Here is a 21,307-nt window from a genome sequence, read left to right on the forward strand (position 1 = left end):
TAGTTTAATATAGCAATTTGTTATTCGTTGGCTTAACTACTTAGGGGACCTGTTGCGATTTTTGTTTGGTTGGATTATTAAATTAAGTGCCCAACGTTTCAACCATTAACTGAAACATACAGAAGGGTTATCCATGTATCATATTTGGGAATGTAAATCAATTTAGCGGTCATTGTCTTATCCCTTTAGATCCCTGAATAGTAATTAACAATGATCAAAGGTTCATTTTTTTCTATGTAGCTTCTCATTGGTTCTTGGAAGGTTAATAACTTTTTTTGGGAGGGTACCTCCACCATCCTAGGAGAAATCACCCCCTAAAAAAGGACCCCATTTCACACAAAAAAAATAACTTTTTTTTAAAGTCTAAAATAAAAATCTAGTTGTAGAATTCAACCACTTCTTCCCCTCTCAAGTGCCCCTAAAGGCCTCTAGGGGCGTAGCCGCTAGTAACAAATAAATATAGACGGATGAACAAACAGACATACTCTGATTGTAGAGTTTCTGTGTATATATGTATCTTTATAATAAAGTAACAGGTTCTATGTGAGTCTTTGTGCACCAAGGGATCTTACTAACCACTGAACAAATATGGTTCTCCTTTACATGGTAGCTTCTTATATGTCCTGGTAAGGTTTATTACTATTTTGGGGAAGGGTACCATCACTATCCCAAGAGAATTAACTCTCCAAAATAAATGTTTTATACTTTTTCATTAAAAAAAAACTGTAATTGTAAGGGGGGTTCGTCTTCCCCCCCCAACCTAAGGGCCCCTATATGCCTCTAGAGGCGTAGCCGCGGCTAGTAGAGTATCCCATGATATAAAGCAGTAAGGTTTTTTAACTGAATCTCAAAATTAGGCAATTAATTATAAATAAAAAAAATCACGCAACCTTTCTTTTTAAAAAATCAATCTTTAAAGTTAATTAATGTGAAAAGTATAAGTTGAAATGAAAAAAAGTCTTTAGTAAGTGCTATTTATTTTTGATGATAAAGATTTTGCAAAAGACGTTTTATTGCTATGTTGATCAGAAATATGTTAGAATTTGTTGTTAGGTTTTTTCTACAAATCTTTATATTGAAAGTCTAAATTTGAAAATTGTGATTTTTTTAAAGCTTATAGTATTTATATAAGTTGTTTGTATCTTTAAATAAAAAAAAATATTAAAAATTATTTTTTGTTTGTTTTTTATTAAAGATTTTCATATTTTTTAAAAAATTTTTTCAGAACTTAAAATTGAAAAAAAACCAAAAGACCCCGCTGAAATATTTTGTCTCCACCTGGAATCATCAAGGATTTATGTCTATTTTCACCCTACATAGGTCCCAGGGCTCGGCACTTACTTTTGTCTTGATTCAATTGTAGCCCACAGTGACATACATCCTACACTCATTAAAATATAGGACATAGTACACAGCTGATCTGAAGACTAAACGGGTCCTGCGGAGGATCACACAACAAGTTGATGAAAACTAGTAAAATATGATGCCCAGGGAACCCAGAAATGGTTTTGGTTAAACTGTATGAGTACCTTCCCTACTATGATTTTTTTAAATTACTTTTTCTTCAAATTTAGGAAATTTCAGATTTTGTTTTATTCTAAATTGATTTTTTTGTTAATTTTTTCAGTTCATGTCTCACTTGGGGAGGATCATATGTGTTCTGACACCTCTTGAGGGGTATTAAATTATAAGAGTAGGTATGATTTATCCAAGCTTGAGACCCATACATTTGAAGACAAATAGGGTGTAAAGGTTTAAAGACCAATCATTTATGCAGATGTAGAGGAACTAGTTGTTGCTGTAACTGATGCTAGAGGTTGTATTAGGGCTGCTATTACAAAGCTGAATAGAAGCTTTGGTACTTGCTTACATGTGGTAGACTGGAGCACCGAAAAACCCCCCCCCCGCTTAGTTTTGACAAAAATCAAAAATAAGGGGGGGGTAGTTTTTTAATGTCTGGAAAACGGCAAGGAGGAAAAAAGCACGGCAAGGCAAATAATTAACCCCCCCCTTAATTTTGAAGAAAATCAAAAATAAGGGGGGGGTAGTTTTTTCACTGTAGAACACGCCAGAAAGTTGAGTGAGGTAAATCAAGTAAATCCAGTATGCCAGAGGGGAAACCTTATTACGAGATATTCATGTTTTGGGGCATAATTTCCTTATTTATTGACTGATTTTAGTAATTGATGTATCCCTGAACAGGTAGTCTTAAGGAGAATATATCAGAAGTGTTTTCATGGGGACTGTCCCCATGGAATTTACTTGATTTACTTGATTTACCTCACTCAACTTTCTAGCGTGTTCTACAGTGAAAAAACTACCCCCCCCTTATTTTTGATTTTCTTCAAAATTAAGGGGGGGGTTAATTCTTTGCCTTGCCGTGCTTTTTTCCTCCTTGCCGTTTTCCAGACATTAAAAAACTACCCCCCCCCCCTTATTTTTGATTTTTGTCAAAACTAAGCGGGGGGGGGGGTTTTCGGTGCTCCGGTCTTCACATGTAAGCAAGCACCGAAGCTTTATAGAATCAGCTTTCTATTTGTTGCTGATAATAAGCTTCTCTAAATATGTCTGGGTTGTCAGACATCATCAGCATCATTTCCTGGCCCTTATTGTCATGTTCCTTTCATAGAGATCACATCTACAGCTGATGATACAGCTGAAGATCTACCTGAAGATCTATGGGATGAAAGAACATTTGGAAACTTAAAGGAAAGCCTTGTTATATATACCACAATTTATGATTCCAATAGGAAGTTTGCCAAAAACTCTAAAGCACAGTTGAAGCTTTACATCTGAAAGAAGAAGCTGATGTTAAAGTTCTTGACAAGTGTCCTGTTGAAGAATTGCATGCTATGATGGGCTTTGTAAATCACACCTTTTGGGATGGTTATGCCAAAGTTGTTGGGTGTAGAAAGCAAGCTGTTTTCATAAAATTTTAATGCTACAGCTAAGGACTATCATGGCGTGCAATTTGAAGGGTAAGCATGCAGAGATATGCTTAAACAAGCTCACAGAATGCTTGATGAAGATGTACGGGGGATACCAATCTAATCCTTTTCAACCCTATATGAGAGCATACCAAGCCATGGACAAGCTTGTTAGCCACTGCTTTGTCACTAAGCTTGTTAATCAAGATAAGGTTGAAGATCTACTCAAGGAGGTAGTGATATCATACATCAGTCTTGGAATCAGTGTCACACCAAAGATGCATGTGTTATTTTACCATCTAATACCAGCACTTTCCAATCCTGTATTACAAGGCAGAGGATTAGGTGTTGTGTCAGGACACGCTGGTGAGTATTCATCAGGAATTCAAGATCTTTTGGTCTAATTATAAGATAAATTCTCTTGATAATCCTATACATGGAGACCATTTACTTCGTGGAGTAATAGAATTTTCTTCTAACTTTTGAATTTTTGGCCTTTTCAAAATTTCTTTTCAATTTAAAAACTCTTTGGTATTAATTGAAGAAAAAAAATTAAACATGCCAGATAATGACCTTTCTTTTCTTATCTGTGGGTCACAAGCCCCTGAAAATTGAGTGAATTTATGATATTGTAAATATAGATACAATTAGACTCCTAACCTTGAAAACTAGCGCTTAGTAGAGGAAATTTCAGATAGAAATGGTTGGATCCTCCCCAAGTTACACATGAACTGAAAAAATTAACAAAAAAATTCAATTTAGATTTTTAAAAATCTGAAATTTCCTAAATTTGAAGAAAAAGTAATTTTAAAAAAATCATAGTAGGGAAGGTACTCATACATTTTAACCAAAACCATTTCTGGGTTCCCTGGGCATCATATTTTACTAGTTTTCATCAACTTGTTGTGTGATCCTCCGCAGGACCCGTTTAGTCTTCAGATCAGCTGTGAGTAAGGATGATTCAATTTGTCTATTTTAATAATATTTATAATTAATTTTAATTGTAAATATGGAAAGATTATTGTTAAAAAAAAGGCTGAAAAATCCATAAGTAGCAAAGAATAACAAATATTATTGATGGACAAACGTACAAAATAAGTTATAGATCAGGAGTTCAGTGTTCTTAAAAAGATAGCGAGACAGAAAAAAGAATATGACAAATAGACCGAGAAACCGACGGACCAAGTAAATTGTATACTGGATGCATTTTTAAAAATTAATATCATGTTTATTCTAAAATCAGCATTCTATCTTAACATTTTTCCCATAACGTAACGGACTGTAAGAAGAACGGACAGACGGACAAAGTGAATTATAGAGTAGCTTCGTGACTGATAATTATTTCCCATGTAGAATTATGACTGCGCTATGCTATAACATTTAGTAAAATTTCTCCTCTTCCCACAAATAGAAAAGTGGGTTCACTTCCTCAAAATTTTCCTCAATATCAATTTTAAATTACCGGAACTACAAATTATTACTACAGCACAAAATTGCTCTTCATCTTTGCTTCAATCATATCATGAAACAGAGCCTTAATTTTTTTTTCAATTTAAAACATTTTGCAGATTTTAAAAAATGTGCGATAGTGGTGCCACAACCAAATAAAAGGGCCATAATAAGAATGATTCAAAGATTGTTGGGAGGAGGGGATTTGTAAATTGTAGAAAAAAACGGATACATTTTTAGTTCATTTTTACAATAATGTTACATTGCATGTTAGTATAGACTTTTGAAAACGTTATCCACCTTTTTTTTAATTAATTCTAAATTAGGGAAAGGGGGTAGTTGATAGTTCTTTAGGTCAGGTTAGATTGGTTAGATGGGAACTGAGTAGTACCGAAGGGTTAGGGCATTGCAAGGATAGGCTTCGCACAGGTTAGGCCCCCTTACCTTATTTTCAATTTATTTCCAAAATAAGGGGGCTTAACAGGCAATATGTGTAATTTCTGCTGAACAGATATTTTATTTATCTACCAATCTATTTTTCTCTGTTGCAAGTCCACCACTAGGCAATAAACTAAAACCAAACTAAGGAAACGTGACACATTTTACCCTTGCCTTGCATTTTACTTTTTAAAATTCTCCTTTTATTATATTATACCTGAATTAAAAGAAAACTTATGGTCAAGGTAAAAGTAAATGTCAGAATAGTAAAATTTGACAAGTAGTTTCAGAAAAGAAGGGTGACTATAACCAGTAAGGAAGCAATGAAATAAAAACAAACTGTTTTAATATCAACTACAATCAATTGATTCTAATTAGCAAAGACAGTTTTGAGAGAAATTTTAAAGCCCTGTTTTGTAAGGCAGTCCTTAGACGATAGGAACAGACATTGTTAAGTAATAGAGAAGATGGTAAAAGGTTTTCAGGAAAACACCATAGAATCAATTTTTACTAATTCCTATATCCCATGAATTTTCATGGAAGAAATGAATCACTCCTTTCTATTTGCAATGTAATTTAATGCAATTCAATGCATTTCATTATTTTATATTAGTGAAATAATTAGTAAATTAATTCAAAACAAAAATACACTTTTTTATAATTCTTTTCAAAAATTGTTTTTAACAATTTTATTTACTAGGGGAGGGAAAGCAATAAAATAGCCTAAAACCTTCACAAGGATCAAATTTCAAATACCCCAAACTCTCAAAATGTCTATCTTTAGCCTCCTTTAATAGAATCTAATTGGTTTAGAGGTTAGCGATATATTAAAAAACAAAAAATTGACATTGGAAAAATTAAAAAAAACGTACGGTTTAGTCTGTCCGTTTAAATTTCGCTAACTGCTGGACCGATCTGACTCTCCTTTATATTTGAGCTTAACCCACAAGTAAATATCTATTTCAGGAAAATTATCTCAACCCGACGTATCAAAATCGCCCCAAAAAAATTACATCCCCCCCCCCCAAAAAAAAAAATATACAACAAAATTAAAGGTATCTTGCTACTGCTGCTCTATTTATAAACATTGTTTACTTTATAGTTTAGACACATAATTGTGTTAAAATGTCTATTTGTTTACTCTATTTATAACTAACTTAAACTTAAGTATTATGTATTATGTGAATTTAATTCTCCTTTTCATGCATAAATTGCGTAATAATTACAAGAAAGCTTATTCTGAATAACCATATTTAACTATGTACATAATGTATTAATTCAAATCAGAATCGCTCTTAGCGCCGTTTGCACTTAGTTACTTAGATTTTATGAATATGAATTTTAAAGAAAATATTTGACAAAATAAATCATGACAGAACGATATAGATTGTAAATGCAAACTTTAGACAGGCATTGTCTACAAATCACAAAGTGGCATTTTCTTTTTGTAAACATTTGTAAATGCTGTGTGACTTGAAATTTTGGGAACATTGAAAATCCCTAAATTTACGACATGTTTATAAATATCGTATGATGAGGGGTAGATAAGTTTGTAGTGGTGGGGCAGGTGGCTTTGCTAAATTAAACAAGAACATATCAATGTCCATGAAAGCGCAGCTATATCAAGTAAAATTAGTCTATAAGAAGAATCATTAAAAGTATGATGATTGATATGGCAACAAAGACATTTTAATGTAAATCCTTTTGAATGAAGTAGCAAGGTTTTCTTTGTCTGTAGCTTAAGATAAAAATACTGAACTGATTACGTTTTTAATTTAGAGAAGCTTCACAAGTTTACAAGGGAATTGGGATGGTTTAAGGCTATTTTATTTCCAGAATATAGACTTGGGAAGGTTTTAGAGATTTTTCATCCTTCCCTTCCCCTTCAAATACAGAGCCCCTAGAGTTGTTCATGCCTGCATAAAGTACATTTAAGAACGGAAGTTCCCGAACTCACAGACAGACAGACAGACTCAAGTTGAAGAGTAGCTGCGCTACTAACAAATGGTCGTCACAAGTGAATGATTTCACATTGCTTAACCAATTATACTAAACTTATACCAGGCTAAAACCAGGGAGGGAGGGCACATTGGACCACAGTTTTATAGTAAACAACGTTGGGTACTTTTATTGAATTGTGATTGGTTGATTCATGACAAGTTGTCTCTACTAATAATTCAAATCTAAAGAACAGTAGTTTTGTATATCATCATTGGGGATGTATATCAATTAATCCCCAAATGTTCTATCCCCTAAGATCCCTGGGCTAATAGACATTATAGAGATATTAAAAACCTAGGCCAATACTTTCATTAAACGTTTTAAACAAAGCTTATGGTCCCTTACAATTTTTTATAATTAAAATGTTAATATTAATTTTTAGAGGATTTTTCTTATTAACACTAGTGTCCTTGTTTAAATTGCAATATAAATTGCAAATCAAAAAAGATTATAAAATTGTGAAATGCATCTATATTTTCTCTCTCTCCCTCCTTCTTTTTTTGATTTTTCTATTCCTCACTCTCTCTGTCTCTCTCTCTCTACCAAGGTTGATATTGAGTTTTGGTCAATTTTGTCATTTTTATTTTATATAAGATTATATAATTATGAAAAGCAATTACTTTTTTTATGCGTAGCATCTCTATAAAAAATGTCTTCAGGAACTATCGTACATCTATTTTACTTTATTTCTCTACGAGATCCTTTGGTACAGACAAACAAACATAAGGACATCCTGTTACTTTATTATAAGGATTGTTGATTAAACAACAATTATCAAGAAATAGTTGTAGGGTAAATTGACCAAATCTTAAATAGAAGTTATCGCAGCTACAATTTTTTTCAACAATCTGTCGCCGCAGCCATATGTAGTCAACAACCAAACCTGCAACTTGCTGCATCACTTATCGACAACAAGCAGTAGCATCCGTTAAAAATAGCAGGTGGGTGCAGCGTAAAAAAAAACATCTGTGGAAAGCATAGACATTTGCATTTTTTAAAATAACGTATTGATTAAAACTTACCTTCAAATGATCAGCAATCTTGTTGCAGATGGGTCTCTTTGCATTCAAATTCTAAACAAAATTAGTTTCTATGAAAACTTAGGTCTTTTAAAAAAAAATTTGCGCACCATTTAACCCGCATTCCTCAACGATTTTTTGATTTATTTTATTATACTAGTCCCTAAAGTCTTATAATAAGGTTTTCTTATTCGTTGGCTTAACAATCTTGGGGACTTTAATTGAATTTTGATTAGTTGATTCATTAGTTCAGTGCCTAATTGTTTCAACCACTAATTGTAATATACAGATGTTTTTTTGTGATTCATTATGGGGGATATACATGAATTTATCGGCTATTGTTACATTCCTTTAGACCCCTGATAAAATATAGTTCTAACCTTGTAATGAGATTTAGACTCGGTGTCTTTAACAGCATCCTCCTTCCATTCTTCAACAGCAGCCTAAATAAAATAAAGTATTGTAATGGATATAAAATATGTGGATAATGATATATTGACAGGGTAAAATTTAAATTTAGGTTTCTAATATGGACCTCGTTTATTGGTCAACTTGTCTTCCAGTAGGAGGGGAGAGGATGGATTAATGTGGGTTATCTTTATTTAAGCCAGCTGAAAGTATCACTAGAGTACATGAAAATCTGGTGCAACATCCAAGTGTTATTATATGTATATTGATTATCATTATGTGCTTTACAAATACATACAGAATGAGGGAATCTAATCTTTACAACTTGCTTTAAAAATATCTTTAAAAGAAAGAAATATGATATTAACGAATTATCTAATTTTGGCTATAATATCAATCTGTTGTAATTTAATATTAAAAATTGTTTTCCAAAAGATGAAATATTCATTTCATAAAAATGAATTTATAATTATTGATGCGTTCTGTGTAAATACGATGACAGCAATTGGCATGATCTTGCATCATTTCATGCAGAGCTGGATCTTTAAATCATTTCAATGGTGCGCCAAATCGGGGTGAGCAAACTTTCCACCAATGAGAGCACAGCATTTTACGATATGCCGCGCTGTGATTGGCTGAAATTCAACGCACCCCGATTTGGTGCACCATTAAAATGATTTAAAGATCCAGCTCAGGTGTTTAATCATTTCCGCATGAATAAAAAAAAGCATATGACTCATTAGCAAGCTGTTGTGTTGTTGGCATAATAATACTAGATAATAAAATGTAATGCTTTTATATACAAAATTGATGTTTACCTTTTTACATTAGTAATCAATTGTTATTTGGACTTTACAATTTGAATGATTTTTGATGTTCTGTTTTTTCCCTTTTTGTTAACCTTGCTTTCGTGCGAAATTGATGGCACACTTTCCATGAAAACTAAGTTGGCACTGATTTCATAAATTATGAAACAACAAAACTCAAATCTCTTTTGTTGCAAAAATGATGGATTCTGCAATCCGTTTTGTTTTTAAAAAGTTGAATTGATCATAATTAGTGGCATGAGGTGTGGATCACTTTGTATAATTAACAATGTAATTACACTTTTTAAATATTAGCAGATAAACTTTTGTATATATATGCATGTCTGTCCGTTTGTCTAAAATATTCTTAAAGTATACTCTCCTTTTTCAGCCTTATCGAAGCCTAATATATTCTAATCTAAACGTAGAGGACTACCAAAATGTCCGTTGGTTCGTCTGTTTGCAAAAAGGTATGTAGTAGTACTGCTATTCAAGATAGGCAACTGAAATTTTTTTATGAAGGTTCCATGAGCATCCAGTATACAATTTACTTGGTCTGTCATGCTGCAAATGACATATATGTATAATAATGTTAAGTGATTTCTAAAATATTTCATATAAACAGCGGTGCTGCCTTCGGTCATATCGTTCTTTTTAACTATAAAATAAGCTTTTTATTTTTCTATCAGTGGGAAATTTTGTCTGAAAATTATAAAAATAACAATGACACAACCATGAAAATTTAATTTATATTTGTATTGACAAGAAATTAGAAATAAAACTGTTCTATAAAAAGATAACCTTGGTAAGGATTTAAAACTAGGATTATAGTTTAAAGCTGAGATTGGATTTCATTTAGAATTTATAGGAAAGGTCTTTATAGTTCATAACCCTTTCAAAACTGGCAACATTTTGCCCATTATTATAGTTTATATCGACTATTAAAGCTTATTTCGTGGTAATGGCTATGATAATAGCAAAATTTTCATATTAAAGTTATTTTTCCTTAAATTTAAGATTTACTAAAAGTATCCTATTTATATTTTATAAATTTATTATGACCAAATAACAAAAGTCTTATGTTGATATAATAAAAGCATAAAAGTGCAAATGGAAAGCAAGTCATTTTTTCCCTGCAATTTTTTAAAAACTAAGTTTTTTTGGACCTTGTAAAGTTTAAAATACTGCAGCCATTGTAAGTAAGCATTAATCTATACTGTAAAAGTTTTAGGAAAAAATATTACAATTATTTATATTTAATATCGGTATTTAAGACAAAGGGGCAGTAATATATACTAATCAAAAAAGACCCGTTTTAAACGTCTTTACTCAAGCCGCGCGCTGCCCATGCATTATAGGTTCTATGCTACATCAGTTTTTTCAAATGTTTTGCAAATTAATTTTTCGAATAAAGGAGCATATTTTTTACAGTATAATCTTGTAAAAATTTCTCAAGGTTTACTTTTAAAGAGATATTTCAAGTCATCATCTACTTAACAACATCATAGGACAAATTTTGAAGGGCAAAAGTTTTACATTGTTGATAAAATAATGCTTTTATATATAATTTGCAACAAACAAAAATACTTTAATATAAGTAAGAAACTGACAGTTTCCCCCTTAATTAATATAAATAAGGCAAGGGGGAGTTTTTGGTCTTTTGTATTTCTTTATGGCCATGCTAAGTTAGGTTATATTTGGAACTGAGTAGCCACGCAGGTTAAGGAACCGTATGTATAGATGCCACATTTTAAGATAAACCTTATGAATTTGGATAAGGTCCCCCACCCTCATATTTTCAATTTACCTATAATACAAAGTAAAACGATGTCTGTGTGTTTGTGTGTCTGTTTGTTTGTAGCGAAGGATCTCGCTAACCGCTGAACCGATCGGGTTCTCCTTTACAGGGTAGCTTCTCATAGGTCCCGGGAAGGTTTATAACTATTTTCTTGGGGGGGTGGGACATCCCCAACCCCCCCAAAAATGAAAAATACCCCCCCCCCCCCAAAAAAAAAAAAATTCTTTTTCAAACTATTTTTTTTAAAAGGAGGATGGTTTCAGTGCTTAGTGGTTAATTCAAGAAAATGCACCAAAAAACCACAATTGCTTCTTTGATTTAAACGCCAAAAAAATATCTAAAATTTCCTTTCTCTATTACATGACAAACGCTAAATTTAGACTTTTATGCATGAACTAATACTTTGTTATAATTATACATTACAACAATAACTTTTACAAAAGAAAGATTAGGAAAGTTTTTATTATTACAAATTGTTAATTATACTTGTAAAACAATGAAAACTTTTTGTCTACAGTTTGGGGAGGTAACTTTTCTGTTTGGTCATTTGTGTATTTTAGTAAAAACAAGGATGACAACATCCATTATAAGAAGCATATGTACATACAAACATTTACAAATACACACTTTAAAGGGGATATATATTAATAAAAGTATGGAGAAAAAAAAATTCTTTTAAATAAGATTATTATCATTAACAAAAGATTAAAAGTAGTAGAAAAAAAGCAGCTAAAATGCTCTCAATTAGCGGCCTAGCTTTCCATTTTTCGACATACTTAAAATGCCACTTAGTTTAACAGAGAAAAACTACCCTCTATCTGTAATAAAAGCAAAGAAAATTGTATTTTTGCAAATCTCCTCGACCATACCGATGAACAGACGGACCTTACTTATTAAGTACTGAAAAGACAAATAAAGTTTTTGCTACAATAGAAAACTTTCTTAATGCTAGGTTAATGTACTTAAAAACATAATTTCTGGGACAGTTTCAGTCGTCTATTATCTTATACAAACAAACATCCTACTTGTTTACAGTTCAGTATAAAAAGAGCTTTATTTTAAGTCTTTTTCGACTTTATGAGACAAGTATATGAATATTATGTTGTCGTTTCTACATTTTAATTAATATATTTATAAGATCTTAAGTTTATAGGCTTGTAGCAGCAAAATATTATGTTCGCACATCGTTAATACCGACACAAGAAGGCCTAAAATAATCTGTAAAGGTTAGGCTGTGCATGGCTAGAGAAAACACGCATAAAAAAAGGATAAATACTTACATGATAAGATTCTTTATGATCTGGGATAGGCTTCACAATATGTCCACGTCCAATATTCTTAGCTTCGTAGTTCCTGTAAAAATAATTGTCAAAAATTTGTCTTGGGGGTGTTACTTCATTCAACTGGACGCCTCCCCCCCCCCACCCTCCTTAGAAATATTTTCCTTTAAAAAAAGCTACACTATAATTGAAATCAGAAAGTTATTACGTACATTGGAAAACTCACTTTTCCCAGATCTCGCTAAACGAGTGATTGGGCAGGTTTATAGCTATTACTATTTGAAATTAAAAATGCTTACAGAGGCTAGGTGAGCAGCAAGTATGAACTTACCTCTTAGCTTCAGATTTGTCTTCCATGGGGGTTGTGGACATTCCAAGTTCGCTGGGCCGGCGGTACATGGTTCGAACTCGTTGCTTGCTAAAACAAAAAAGAAAAAATAATAATTTTGATTTTAAAATTTTCTAGTGTGAAAAAGTACGAAATTTCGTCTCTGGTAGCTAAAAATATTATGAGGAGAAATTAATCTTCTCCTAATCTAAATTTAACTATTTTTATAACATGTTAGATAAATTTAAAAAATATGAAAGAAAAATGTAAAGCTTACTACACAATAATCTTAACAATTAGACATTTCTTATTTATTATGTATTCAACTTAACTCAATAAGGTGTAAAAAGAAAATAATACACAATACACAAATTTTTCATAACTTAGCAGAAAAGAAAGGCTTTGCAGTCTTTTTAATATTACACCTCTTTTTGATATTTTAATCTTTTAATCAAACCCTATTTTATATTTTTAAACTGAAACTAAGCCTTATTCAATGAATGGGAATTATGAAATGGTTTTAAACCAAAATATCTTAATATATCCTATTTCACTTATAGATAATGATATTATTATTGTCCTCGCCACAAGACCAATTGTTCCTAGCACACAAAATTCTTTTGGGGGTTTAATTATTAACTATGTAAGGAAGTGAATCATTAATTTTACTTGAAGCTTAGAAGTGTGTAGATAATGCTGTGAATTCACTTCCGCTAATTATCAAATTAGCTTATTTTTTAATAATTGCAAGAAATAATGGCAAACCTATGAAGAAGTACTAAATTTAAGAGTTAACCAAAGGTAAAAATCAATTTGTGTTGTAATAAAAATAAGCTATTGTGACGATTTGAAAGTTAGTTTCAAAGTGCGGAGCTGAATGCACACCTTTTGATAATAAGTATTACACAATTGCACAATAAATAGAAGAAACCACAAGATATGGTAGTGGTGGTTGTCACGGATATAAAGGAATAAGACTATTGCCGATGAATTATTGTACATCCCCTGTGATGATACACTAAATTACCCCTTCTGTAGATTATAATTATTGGTTAAATCGTTCGGACACCTAACTTAAATACCCAACCAAACAAAGTTTATTATAAAACTTTGTAAGCTGGTGTAATAAACAGCTCAATGTCCCCTCCATCCATGGGTGCTTGTGCCATGCAGTGGCAAAGGGGTGGGGGAAAATTTACCCACAACCGGAAATAGGGACTGTTGTTCTCTAAAACTTTTTTTATATCTTTCCTTAAAACAATTTTTAAAACGTTAATGCAAAGTAGAACAATGTCTGTCCGTCAGTCTGAAGCTTTTGTTCTTGCTAACCGCAGGACCGATTGGTTCCACTTTCTTTGGAATATATCTGGATCTCAAGGTTTTTTAATTTGGAAGCTAGAGCATATTTGGTCCCACCGGCCCTTGCTCCTAGAGGCCAGAGGCAAACAACTAAAGTATAACATTCAGAGTTAAAATACACGTCCCAACTACACAGCAAAAATTATCTTTTGTATTAAGTTAAAACATTAGAGTGTTTCAAGTAATACACTTATGCATTTTATAACTTGTTTGATCTAGATAGAACAGAAAAAGTACTGATTGGCTATTAAATAATGAAAATAATGAAAATATTTTCACTTCATAAAACTAAAATGTATTTCAGATTTCATAGAATAGCACCCAAAGCAATTTTAAAAATGCATCATTTTGACACACTCTAATACACATAGTATATATGTGTTTTGAACACACAATTTCCGCCATTTCATTTTAAAATTCTCTTTTCTTTCTCTCTTCCATTTAAATAAGTTTATTCAATATAACTTTAAATATAATGTTATTATAGTATCTTATCATCATTAATGAGAGATATATTTGAAAAAAGAAAGTTTGGGTATAGTCTCTTTCGTGGCAACGCCTCTTAAGGGGCGTTTCGTCGTGTTTTCACAGTAGCTTTAGTAGGTTATTTTATGTTAGGTTAGGTTAAATTGGGTTAGGTGATTGCCCCGCAGGGTTAGGCAATTTGAAATGGGGTAAAGGCGACTGTGAAAATACGACGAAACGCCCCTTAAGAGGCGTTGCCACGAAAGGGACTATACTTTAAAGTTTTATTGATAATATTTACTAAATATCTAACTATACCAACTTGCTATGTTAAAATAAAGAGGTGTTGTAGTTGGAATTAGATACTTAACTTAGTAGAAGATGAAAAAAATACCTATTTAGAAGAGAGGTAATAAACATACTTTGTATATTTTTGCTTTTATTTTTATTGCGGTTTAATGCATAATGTATGAACTCCTCCTCCTTATTGTATCTATATACTTCCATATGGTCAGCACTTACAACTCCTATTTCCTGTCATAATGTATGAACTCCTCCTCCTTATTGTATCTATACACTTCCATATGGTCAGCACTTACAACTCCTATTTCCTGTCATAACTAGTTCAATTCATAAACACAGGCAGAGAATGACATTAGGAATAAAAATTTATAAGGAGTTAATGTGTCGGACAAACAATTTTATATCTCTATCATATGTAGGGAGGGAGGGGATATTTGACTTTAACTTTTTCTGGTTCTTATCTCATAAGCAATCAAAAACCTTCCATTAAAACTTGATTTGGTTGCATAAACCAATAATTTTAATCTACAGAACATAATGGGGTATTTTTGTTTATCGTTATTGGGAGTTTTACAATAAACCAATGCTATCTACAATTTATAACATTATATGTGAAATGATAATATTCTTTACAAAATACCATTTTGATGTTAAAAGAACAAAACGAATTTAATTTAATGCGACTGAAAAAAATATTAGAATTCAGTTTTCTATCTTTTTTTCACTTGTTGCCCTGTACGGACCTATAGCCATTAATTTCATGGTATTCAAACCTTTAATTTCTAACAATTCTTGGCAGGGAAGGACATTATTTCCAATCCTATTGATTTAATTGAAGAAATAATAGATACTTTGTTTTAATGTATTACCGTTTAGTGTTTTAATGTAGGGGTTTTTAAACTATATATTATATTTCCCCTTATATTGCTTTTGATTCCTAGACTAAAGCATTTGAAAGCAATGTCTATATTTAATAATGACTTAAAACCGACTAACTGTATTTGATTTGTACTTATTATATATGATTGTAGACTTTCTATAAAATGATAAAATCATAGATTATTGATATTATTTATTATCTATTGGAATTTTTATGTTATATTTGTCTGGTATTGAAAATGCATAAGTGTGGCTGCAGTATTTGTTTTTATTTGTAGCGCAGCTATTCTATAATTAGGTTTTGTCTGTACGTCAAAGCATTAACACACAGCCACTCATATTAGTACACAAACCCACATACAGTTAGATTTTATAGTTAATATAACAGTTTATACTCTTATTTTCTTAATAAAAAATTAAGTTTTGTTTAACTTTATATTGAACATAATTGGTAGGACAAACGAACATTAAACTTGAAGAGTTTCAGAACTTAAAAAGCAGAATTTAATTTACATAAATTTGTTGAAAAATGATTAAATACAGGATAATGGATTATTTTATAACTTGTCATGTTAGGAATCGATCTAAAAGATGAGTTGAGTGATTAAATTATATAAGAAATTATTGTAAAAAAGCTATTAAAAATCAAAATGTTTAAATGACCCTACGGACTTTTCTGGTAACAATTATAGAGTTGCTACATTTTTATAATTAATGTAAATCTTTAACGCACCTAAATCAACGATAATAGCTACCAGTTACTGATGGACGTATGAACCGACCCTTATTGCAGAAAAGCCTTACTTTTAAAAATCTTATTCTTTACTACCCAGTAAAATCATTTACTTAACTTTAAAGTATAAAAATAAAAATAGAAGCCATTTAGACACCAAACATTTATCAAATTATTTCTTTATAGCTTAATTCTAATCTTTCCTCTGTTCGTGTGCATTTGCTCAGATAACTATTATCTTTAAAAATGCAATTTTTTAACAAAGTTACCCGCCGTTAAATTAATTAACCCCTTGTTCATATAATTAATTATAAAGAAAAGGCTTAAACCGTAATATTTTTTCCAATTTGAAGGTTGTTTGGACACCCCCTTGGCTAGCTATAGATAAAACAAGGATGGCAACATCCAAAAAAATCAACAATGTGGGTAAATGACCAATGTCATCTATAGTAACTTTTAATGTATTATATTAGAAGTAGTCAGAACAAAAATCTTAAATGAAACGGCCGTACAATTTTCTTGAAAAATTCTATAGAATAGCTAAGATTTCCATGTTATACCTTTTTCCTAAAGGAATCCTAATGCAAGGTTTGAAATTGATAAGACTATTTTAAAATATATAAATTTGCTATCCATTACGGAATACAGACACACTCTTAATTAAGAAAAGCTTTACTTTAAAAAGTTGATCTATAGGCCGTTCACAAATGAGAAATTGTTTTCTGTTCAGCTTCACTAAGCTTTGCAGAGAAAAAAAAGTTTTTAACAAGTTTTTCTTTCATTCATAACCCTTGTTATAATTGGAAAATTAAAAGTAATATTCACTCTCCCTACCCTAACAAAAAATAGCCTAAAACCTTCCCATGCCGAATAGGTAAATTGCCTTAAAGCTACATTTAAATAAGTTTTCTTAAAACTACACAAAAAGAGATAGATAGGACAATCATGTATAAATTGACTTCCCCCAAGTATCTTATTCTGTCTATGGTGTGTTGTATTTTTTGGAGGGGAGAAAAAGAGGTAGATTTATATTTCTAAAGTTGTCCGCTCCCTCCATTAAAAAGAAAGTATTTTTAGTACATTTAGATAAAGAAAAGAATAAAATAAACAAAGAATGTTCTTTTTCTATTTAATTTCTTTCTGGTATAATAGTTTGTTTCTCTAAATACAAGTATATCTCAAACAAAACAACATTATCCATAAGCAAATGAGGACGTTTAACAAAATGCCAAGAGACGTTAGTTATATGGTAGATACTCATTAATATGAAGGAAAATCTTCACTAAAATTCAAGTCCCCTATCTTAAATATAAACCATACAAATAGAGTTTCTTCTCGTATTAAATGTATGTAGCGAATAACATTAGAGTTTTCACAAAAATTCCAGTATCCTATCTTAAATAGAAGTCAAATAAATTATTTCTTAATCATAATCGGTAAAAAGGAATCTTTAAAAAATTGTTTATCTTGAATAGCAGACGAGAAATTCACGTTAACTTTGAGACTATATTGGAATTATGAGACTGTTACTTGTAATTATGAAGTAGCTTCGCTACTGGCAAAACCAATACAAAATTGTCCATTGTTATATTAAATGATTAGTATTGTTTCAAGTAAATGGATATAATAGTTAGATTATAATCAGGGAGAGAGGGGGAGGGACAAAAAAAAGGTAATCTTTTATGATAATTTTTTCTCATTCATTTTCCTATCCCTTTATCCCTGAGTATAATATTGCCTATTACACATTTTTACTTTCACTTATCAATTATAATAAGTACAATACCAATAGATTTAGTAGTAAAGCTGCTTTAAAATTATGGTACATACATTACTTTGTCTGACTAAGCAATACAAAGTTACTGTATTTTCATTGTTTTTTTTGGTAGAGTTTAAAATTTGAAATCAAACGTTGCTAAAAATTTGATGAACTACCTAATTAATTTATCATATCCTGTGATTTAATTACAATACCTGACAATAATTCAAAATTTACTCTTTGAAATGTGATTCAATGTACATCAATGGACTACAACTTCTACTCTTACTGCATCTGTAACCAGCTCATACCAATAACAAAATTAATTCGGAAGAAAATCACGAAACCTATACGTGTTTTTCAGCTGTCGTTGGGGGGCAACGCATCGTAAAATTGACGACCTCTCCATTTGCCCCCCAAATATTATTTTAGATTTATTTTGCTTGTTGATTATACCTTATTCCTGATCTATAACTATAATATTTTGTTATTGCTACGCTACTTATGAACATAGTTAATCTCGTATGTATTGTTTGTCTATACAAATAATTTGCTTTTTTAACCTAATAATAGTTTAATTAAAATTACATAATACCAGAGGCGTTTTTCTGACAAAAATAACCGTTCTTTATATCTTAAAGAGACATGGTTTAATTTGATAAACTTCTTAGATTGTTTGTCTTTTAATTTAAAATCTTGCTTTAAGGTGTTGTATTATTACCCCCCCCCCCCCCTAAATCCTGTCTGCAAAAAAGGACATATTGTGCAGACAATCAATATCATTGAATTTTAAATTGGCTCAAAAAATACGGGAAAATGTCCTTTCAATGAATAAATGGACAGAATGTGAGAAACTTATACATTTCAAGTGTGCAAATTTTTGAAAAAATTTAAGGGTCTTCTCAATAGTTATGCAAAAATTATTATCTTTATAATATTGCAACTATGATACTATATCATGTTTGTCCGTCTGTACTAAACTGCAAAAAGATTTTTTTAGATTTTCTTAACTGTTGTCTGCAATTTTTATGCTATTGGGTATTATTTTGCGCTTCTTGATATTTTGCGACTTTTATTTTGAATTTTATTGCCTGTTGGGTAACTAAGTTTGTATTTATTTAATGCTTTTCTTGTACTATTTATGGACATGTTTGTCCTGGTTTTTAATTTTAATTTTCTTATATGTTGTTGCATTTGGGAACTATTTATTTGCAATGATGGCAACAAAAGCGAGTCTCACACATTTTTTGTGTGAAAACTTTATAAAACAAAGAATTCTCCTTTACTTGATTCTCTTGTCTCTGTGAGCCCCTAGCAAGCTCTTAAATGCATACACACGCGCACGCACACGCGCCCACACACACACAGCTTTAAGCTTAAAACAATTATTTTTACATTTTCTGTTTAAATTACTAAACGACTTTTTTGGTGGAGGAAAAAAGGGGGGTTAAATAAGAAGGGAGTGACAAATGATAAAAAAATCAGCTTTTATTTTTTTATGAAAAACTTTTCTTCTGTCTAAGTCATGTGGACCGTAGCAAATGGTCATCGTAATGCTTTTTATTTTTACAGCACTTAAAGTAATTTATATAATCAAGTTGGCAACAAATAACCTTTGAAAATAAGTAGTTTAATCGTGAAAGCATTCACATAATAAAGTTTCTAATCATTTTTGTTGTAAAAAAACTTTAATTATGTCTTTTGTTTGTTAAATTTGCCCTTGTTCTTACTTTTTTTAATGCGAATCATATTTTTAGTTTATGGAGAAAAAATGAAATAAATCACTATTTTGGATAATTTTATAATTATGAATGTAATTATTTCACAAACCAGACTTAATTAAGTATTATAATTAAGGTAATTATTTGATTTATAAGAGCAAATTAAGAAATAACGGTATTAATTACATAAATAAACGATTTTTAAAGCATGAAATAAAGATACATTTATTTATATGTTTCGCGGCTTAGCTATTCTATAGATAGGTTATAGTTGTTCGTCTGTTCTCTAATGATCCTTATAAAGTCTTAATATGATATTGTTAAAAGAATCAAAATCATACATCTTAAACCTTAAACTGAGTGCAATTAAATTTTTGTAAAATGCTTGAAAAACAAGTAATATTTATTAAATGTTTATACAAAAGTAACAGGATGTCTTTCTTTGACATAACCAGCTCATAATCGCTGGCTAGATATGAAGCTTCTTTTAGGTCCAGGTAAGGTTCATGAGTTTTTTTGTTAGGAAAAAATATTCCTATTTTTTTATCTATAAATTAGAGTGGATGGTCGACCAACAATCCCCTTCCCTTCCCAAAGGTGCCTCTAGATCGCATTTCTCTTATGGGCGTAGCTTCTAGTACTATATCAGGGGATAAATACAATTAGGAATTATAATGACATATTCAAACATTTAAACATAATTATCCTTGTTTTTATTGTGGTTAATTATTTTCCTCGGTTTGCATTGCACCGATAAATTTGTTTATCAATTGAGGTAAATGTGCATATCCGGTGATTTATAGAGCAGCTGCGATCATATCAAGAAAATTGACGGCTAGTCCAGGAAAAGGAATTATGCTTCGATTATTTATCATCTCTCTCCATCTCTTTCATTATTCAACCCTTTCAAATGAACAACATTTAAAATAATTTTATGTACATTATAAATATAAAATATCCTTTTTGGTCTGTATTTATGTAAGGTAAAATAAGTAAATTTTCCTTGTTTATTGATGGGTGTAAAATTAAAGTAATATGGCCATTATATCAGAACATAATTGTTCATAATGATTGGAGAATTGAATGGCTTAAATGTTTAGTTCCTAGTGTTGTTCTTCAACCTTTGTAGGTTGAATTAAAGATATAATCATACAGATTTCATATGCATTCATGGCAATAGAAATTATCTCGTTTTTCTTAGAAATTCTTTATAGGTCAGTTTCATAGTTGGCTAGCGCGTCCGTCTGCCTGACAATGTATTTTATGTAAACAGACCATCTGCAATTTGTTGATAACCGATTTTTAAAAACTTAAAACTTTCATTGCCTTGTTTGAAATCTTTGCTCTTTGAACAATTTCGCAAATAAAATTACCCAATGTGTTCTACATTATATATTAGCTATTTATTTTTATCTTTTTGCAAATTAACTGCAAAATATGCTTGAACATATTTGGACACATTTACCCTTGTTTTTATTCTTTTATATAAAGTACTAAGGTTTTTTTGCCTGAAGCTTAAGATCCCAATAACTTCTGAATTGATTGGATTATCTATTCTAGGTATGTTTCACATGTGTCTCGTGATAGTTTTAGGCTACTTCATTTTAGATTTAAGTATTGGTTTGTTTCTAAGC

At 30.9% G+C, this 21,307-nt stretch overlaps 1 protein-coding gene across 2 annotated transcripts in view; it reads right to left on the reverse strand.

The window, feature by feature from the left end:
- LOC145323626 (uncharacterized) overlaps nucleotides 1-21,307 on the reverse strand; it is a 41,126-nt gene that overhangs the window by 12,019 nt on the left and 7,800 nt on the right. For both annotated transcript variants that reach the window (XM_080166018.1, XM_080166019.1), the window contains 4 exons: nucleotides 12,458-12,544; nucleotides 12,127-12,199; nucleotides 8,215-8,277; nucleotides 7,838-7,888 (listed from right to left, as the gene is read on the reverse strand). In XM_080166018.1, the coding sequence (XP_080022144.1) occupies nucleotides 7,838-7,888; nucleotides 8,215-8,277; nucleotides 12,127-12,199; nucleotides 12,458-12,544 (274 nt within the window). The remainder of the gene's footprint in view (nucleotides 1-7,837; nucleotides 7,889-8,214; nucleotides 8,278-12,126; nucleotides 12,200-12,457; nucleotides 12,545-21,307) is intronic.

Source organism: Acartia tonsa, chromosome 7, assembly GCF_053477335.1.
Source record: "Acartia tonsa isolate MP-2025a chromosome 7, ASM5347733v1, whole genome shotgun sequence".
Classification (NCBI taxonomy): Eukaryota; Metazoa; Arthropoda; class Copepoda; order Calanoida; family Acartiidae; genus Acartia; species Acartia tonsa.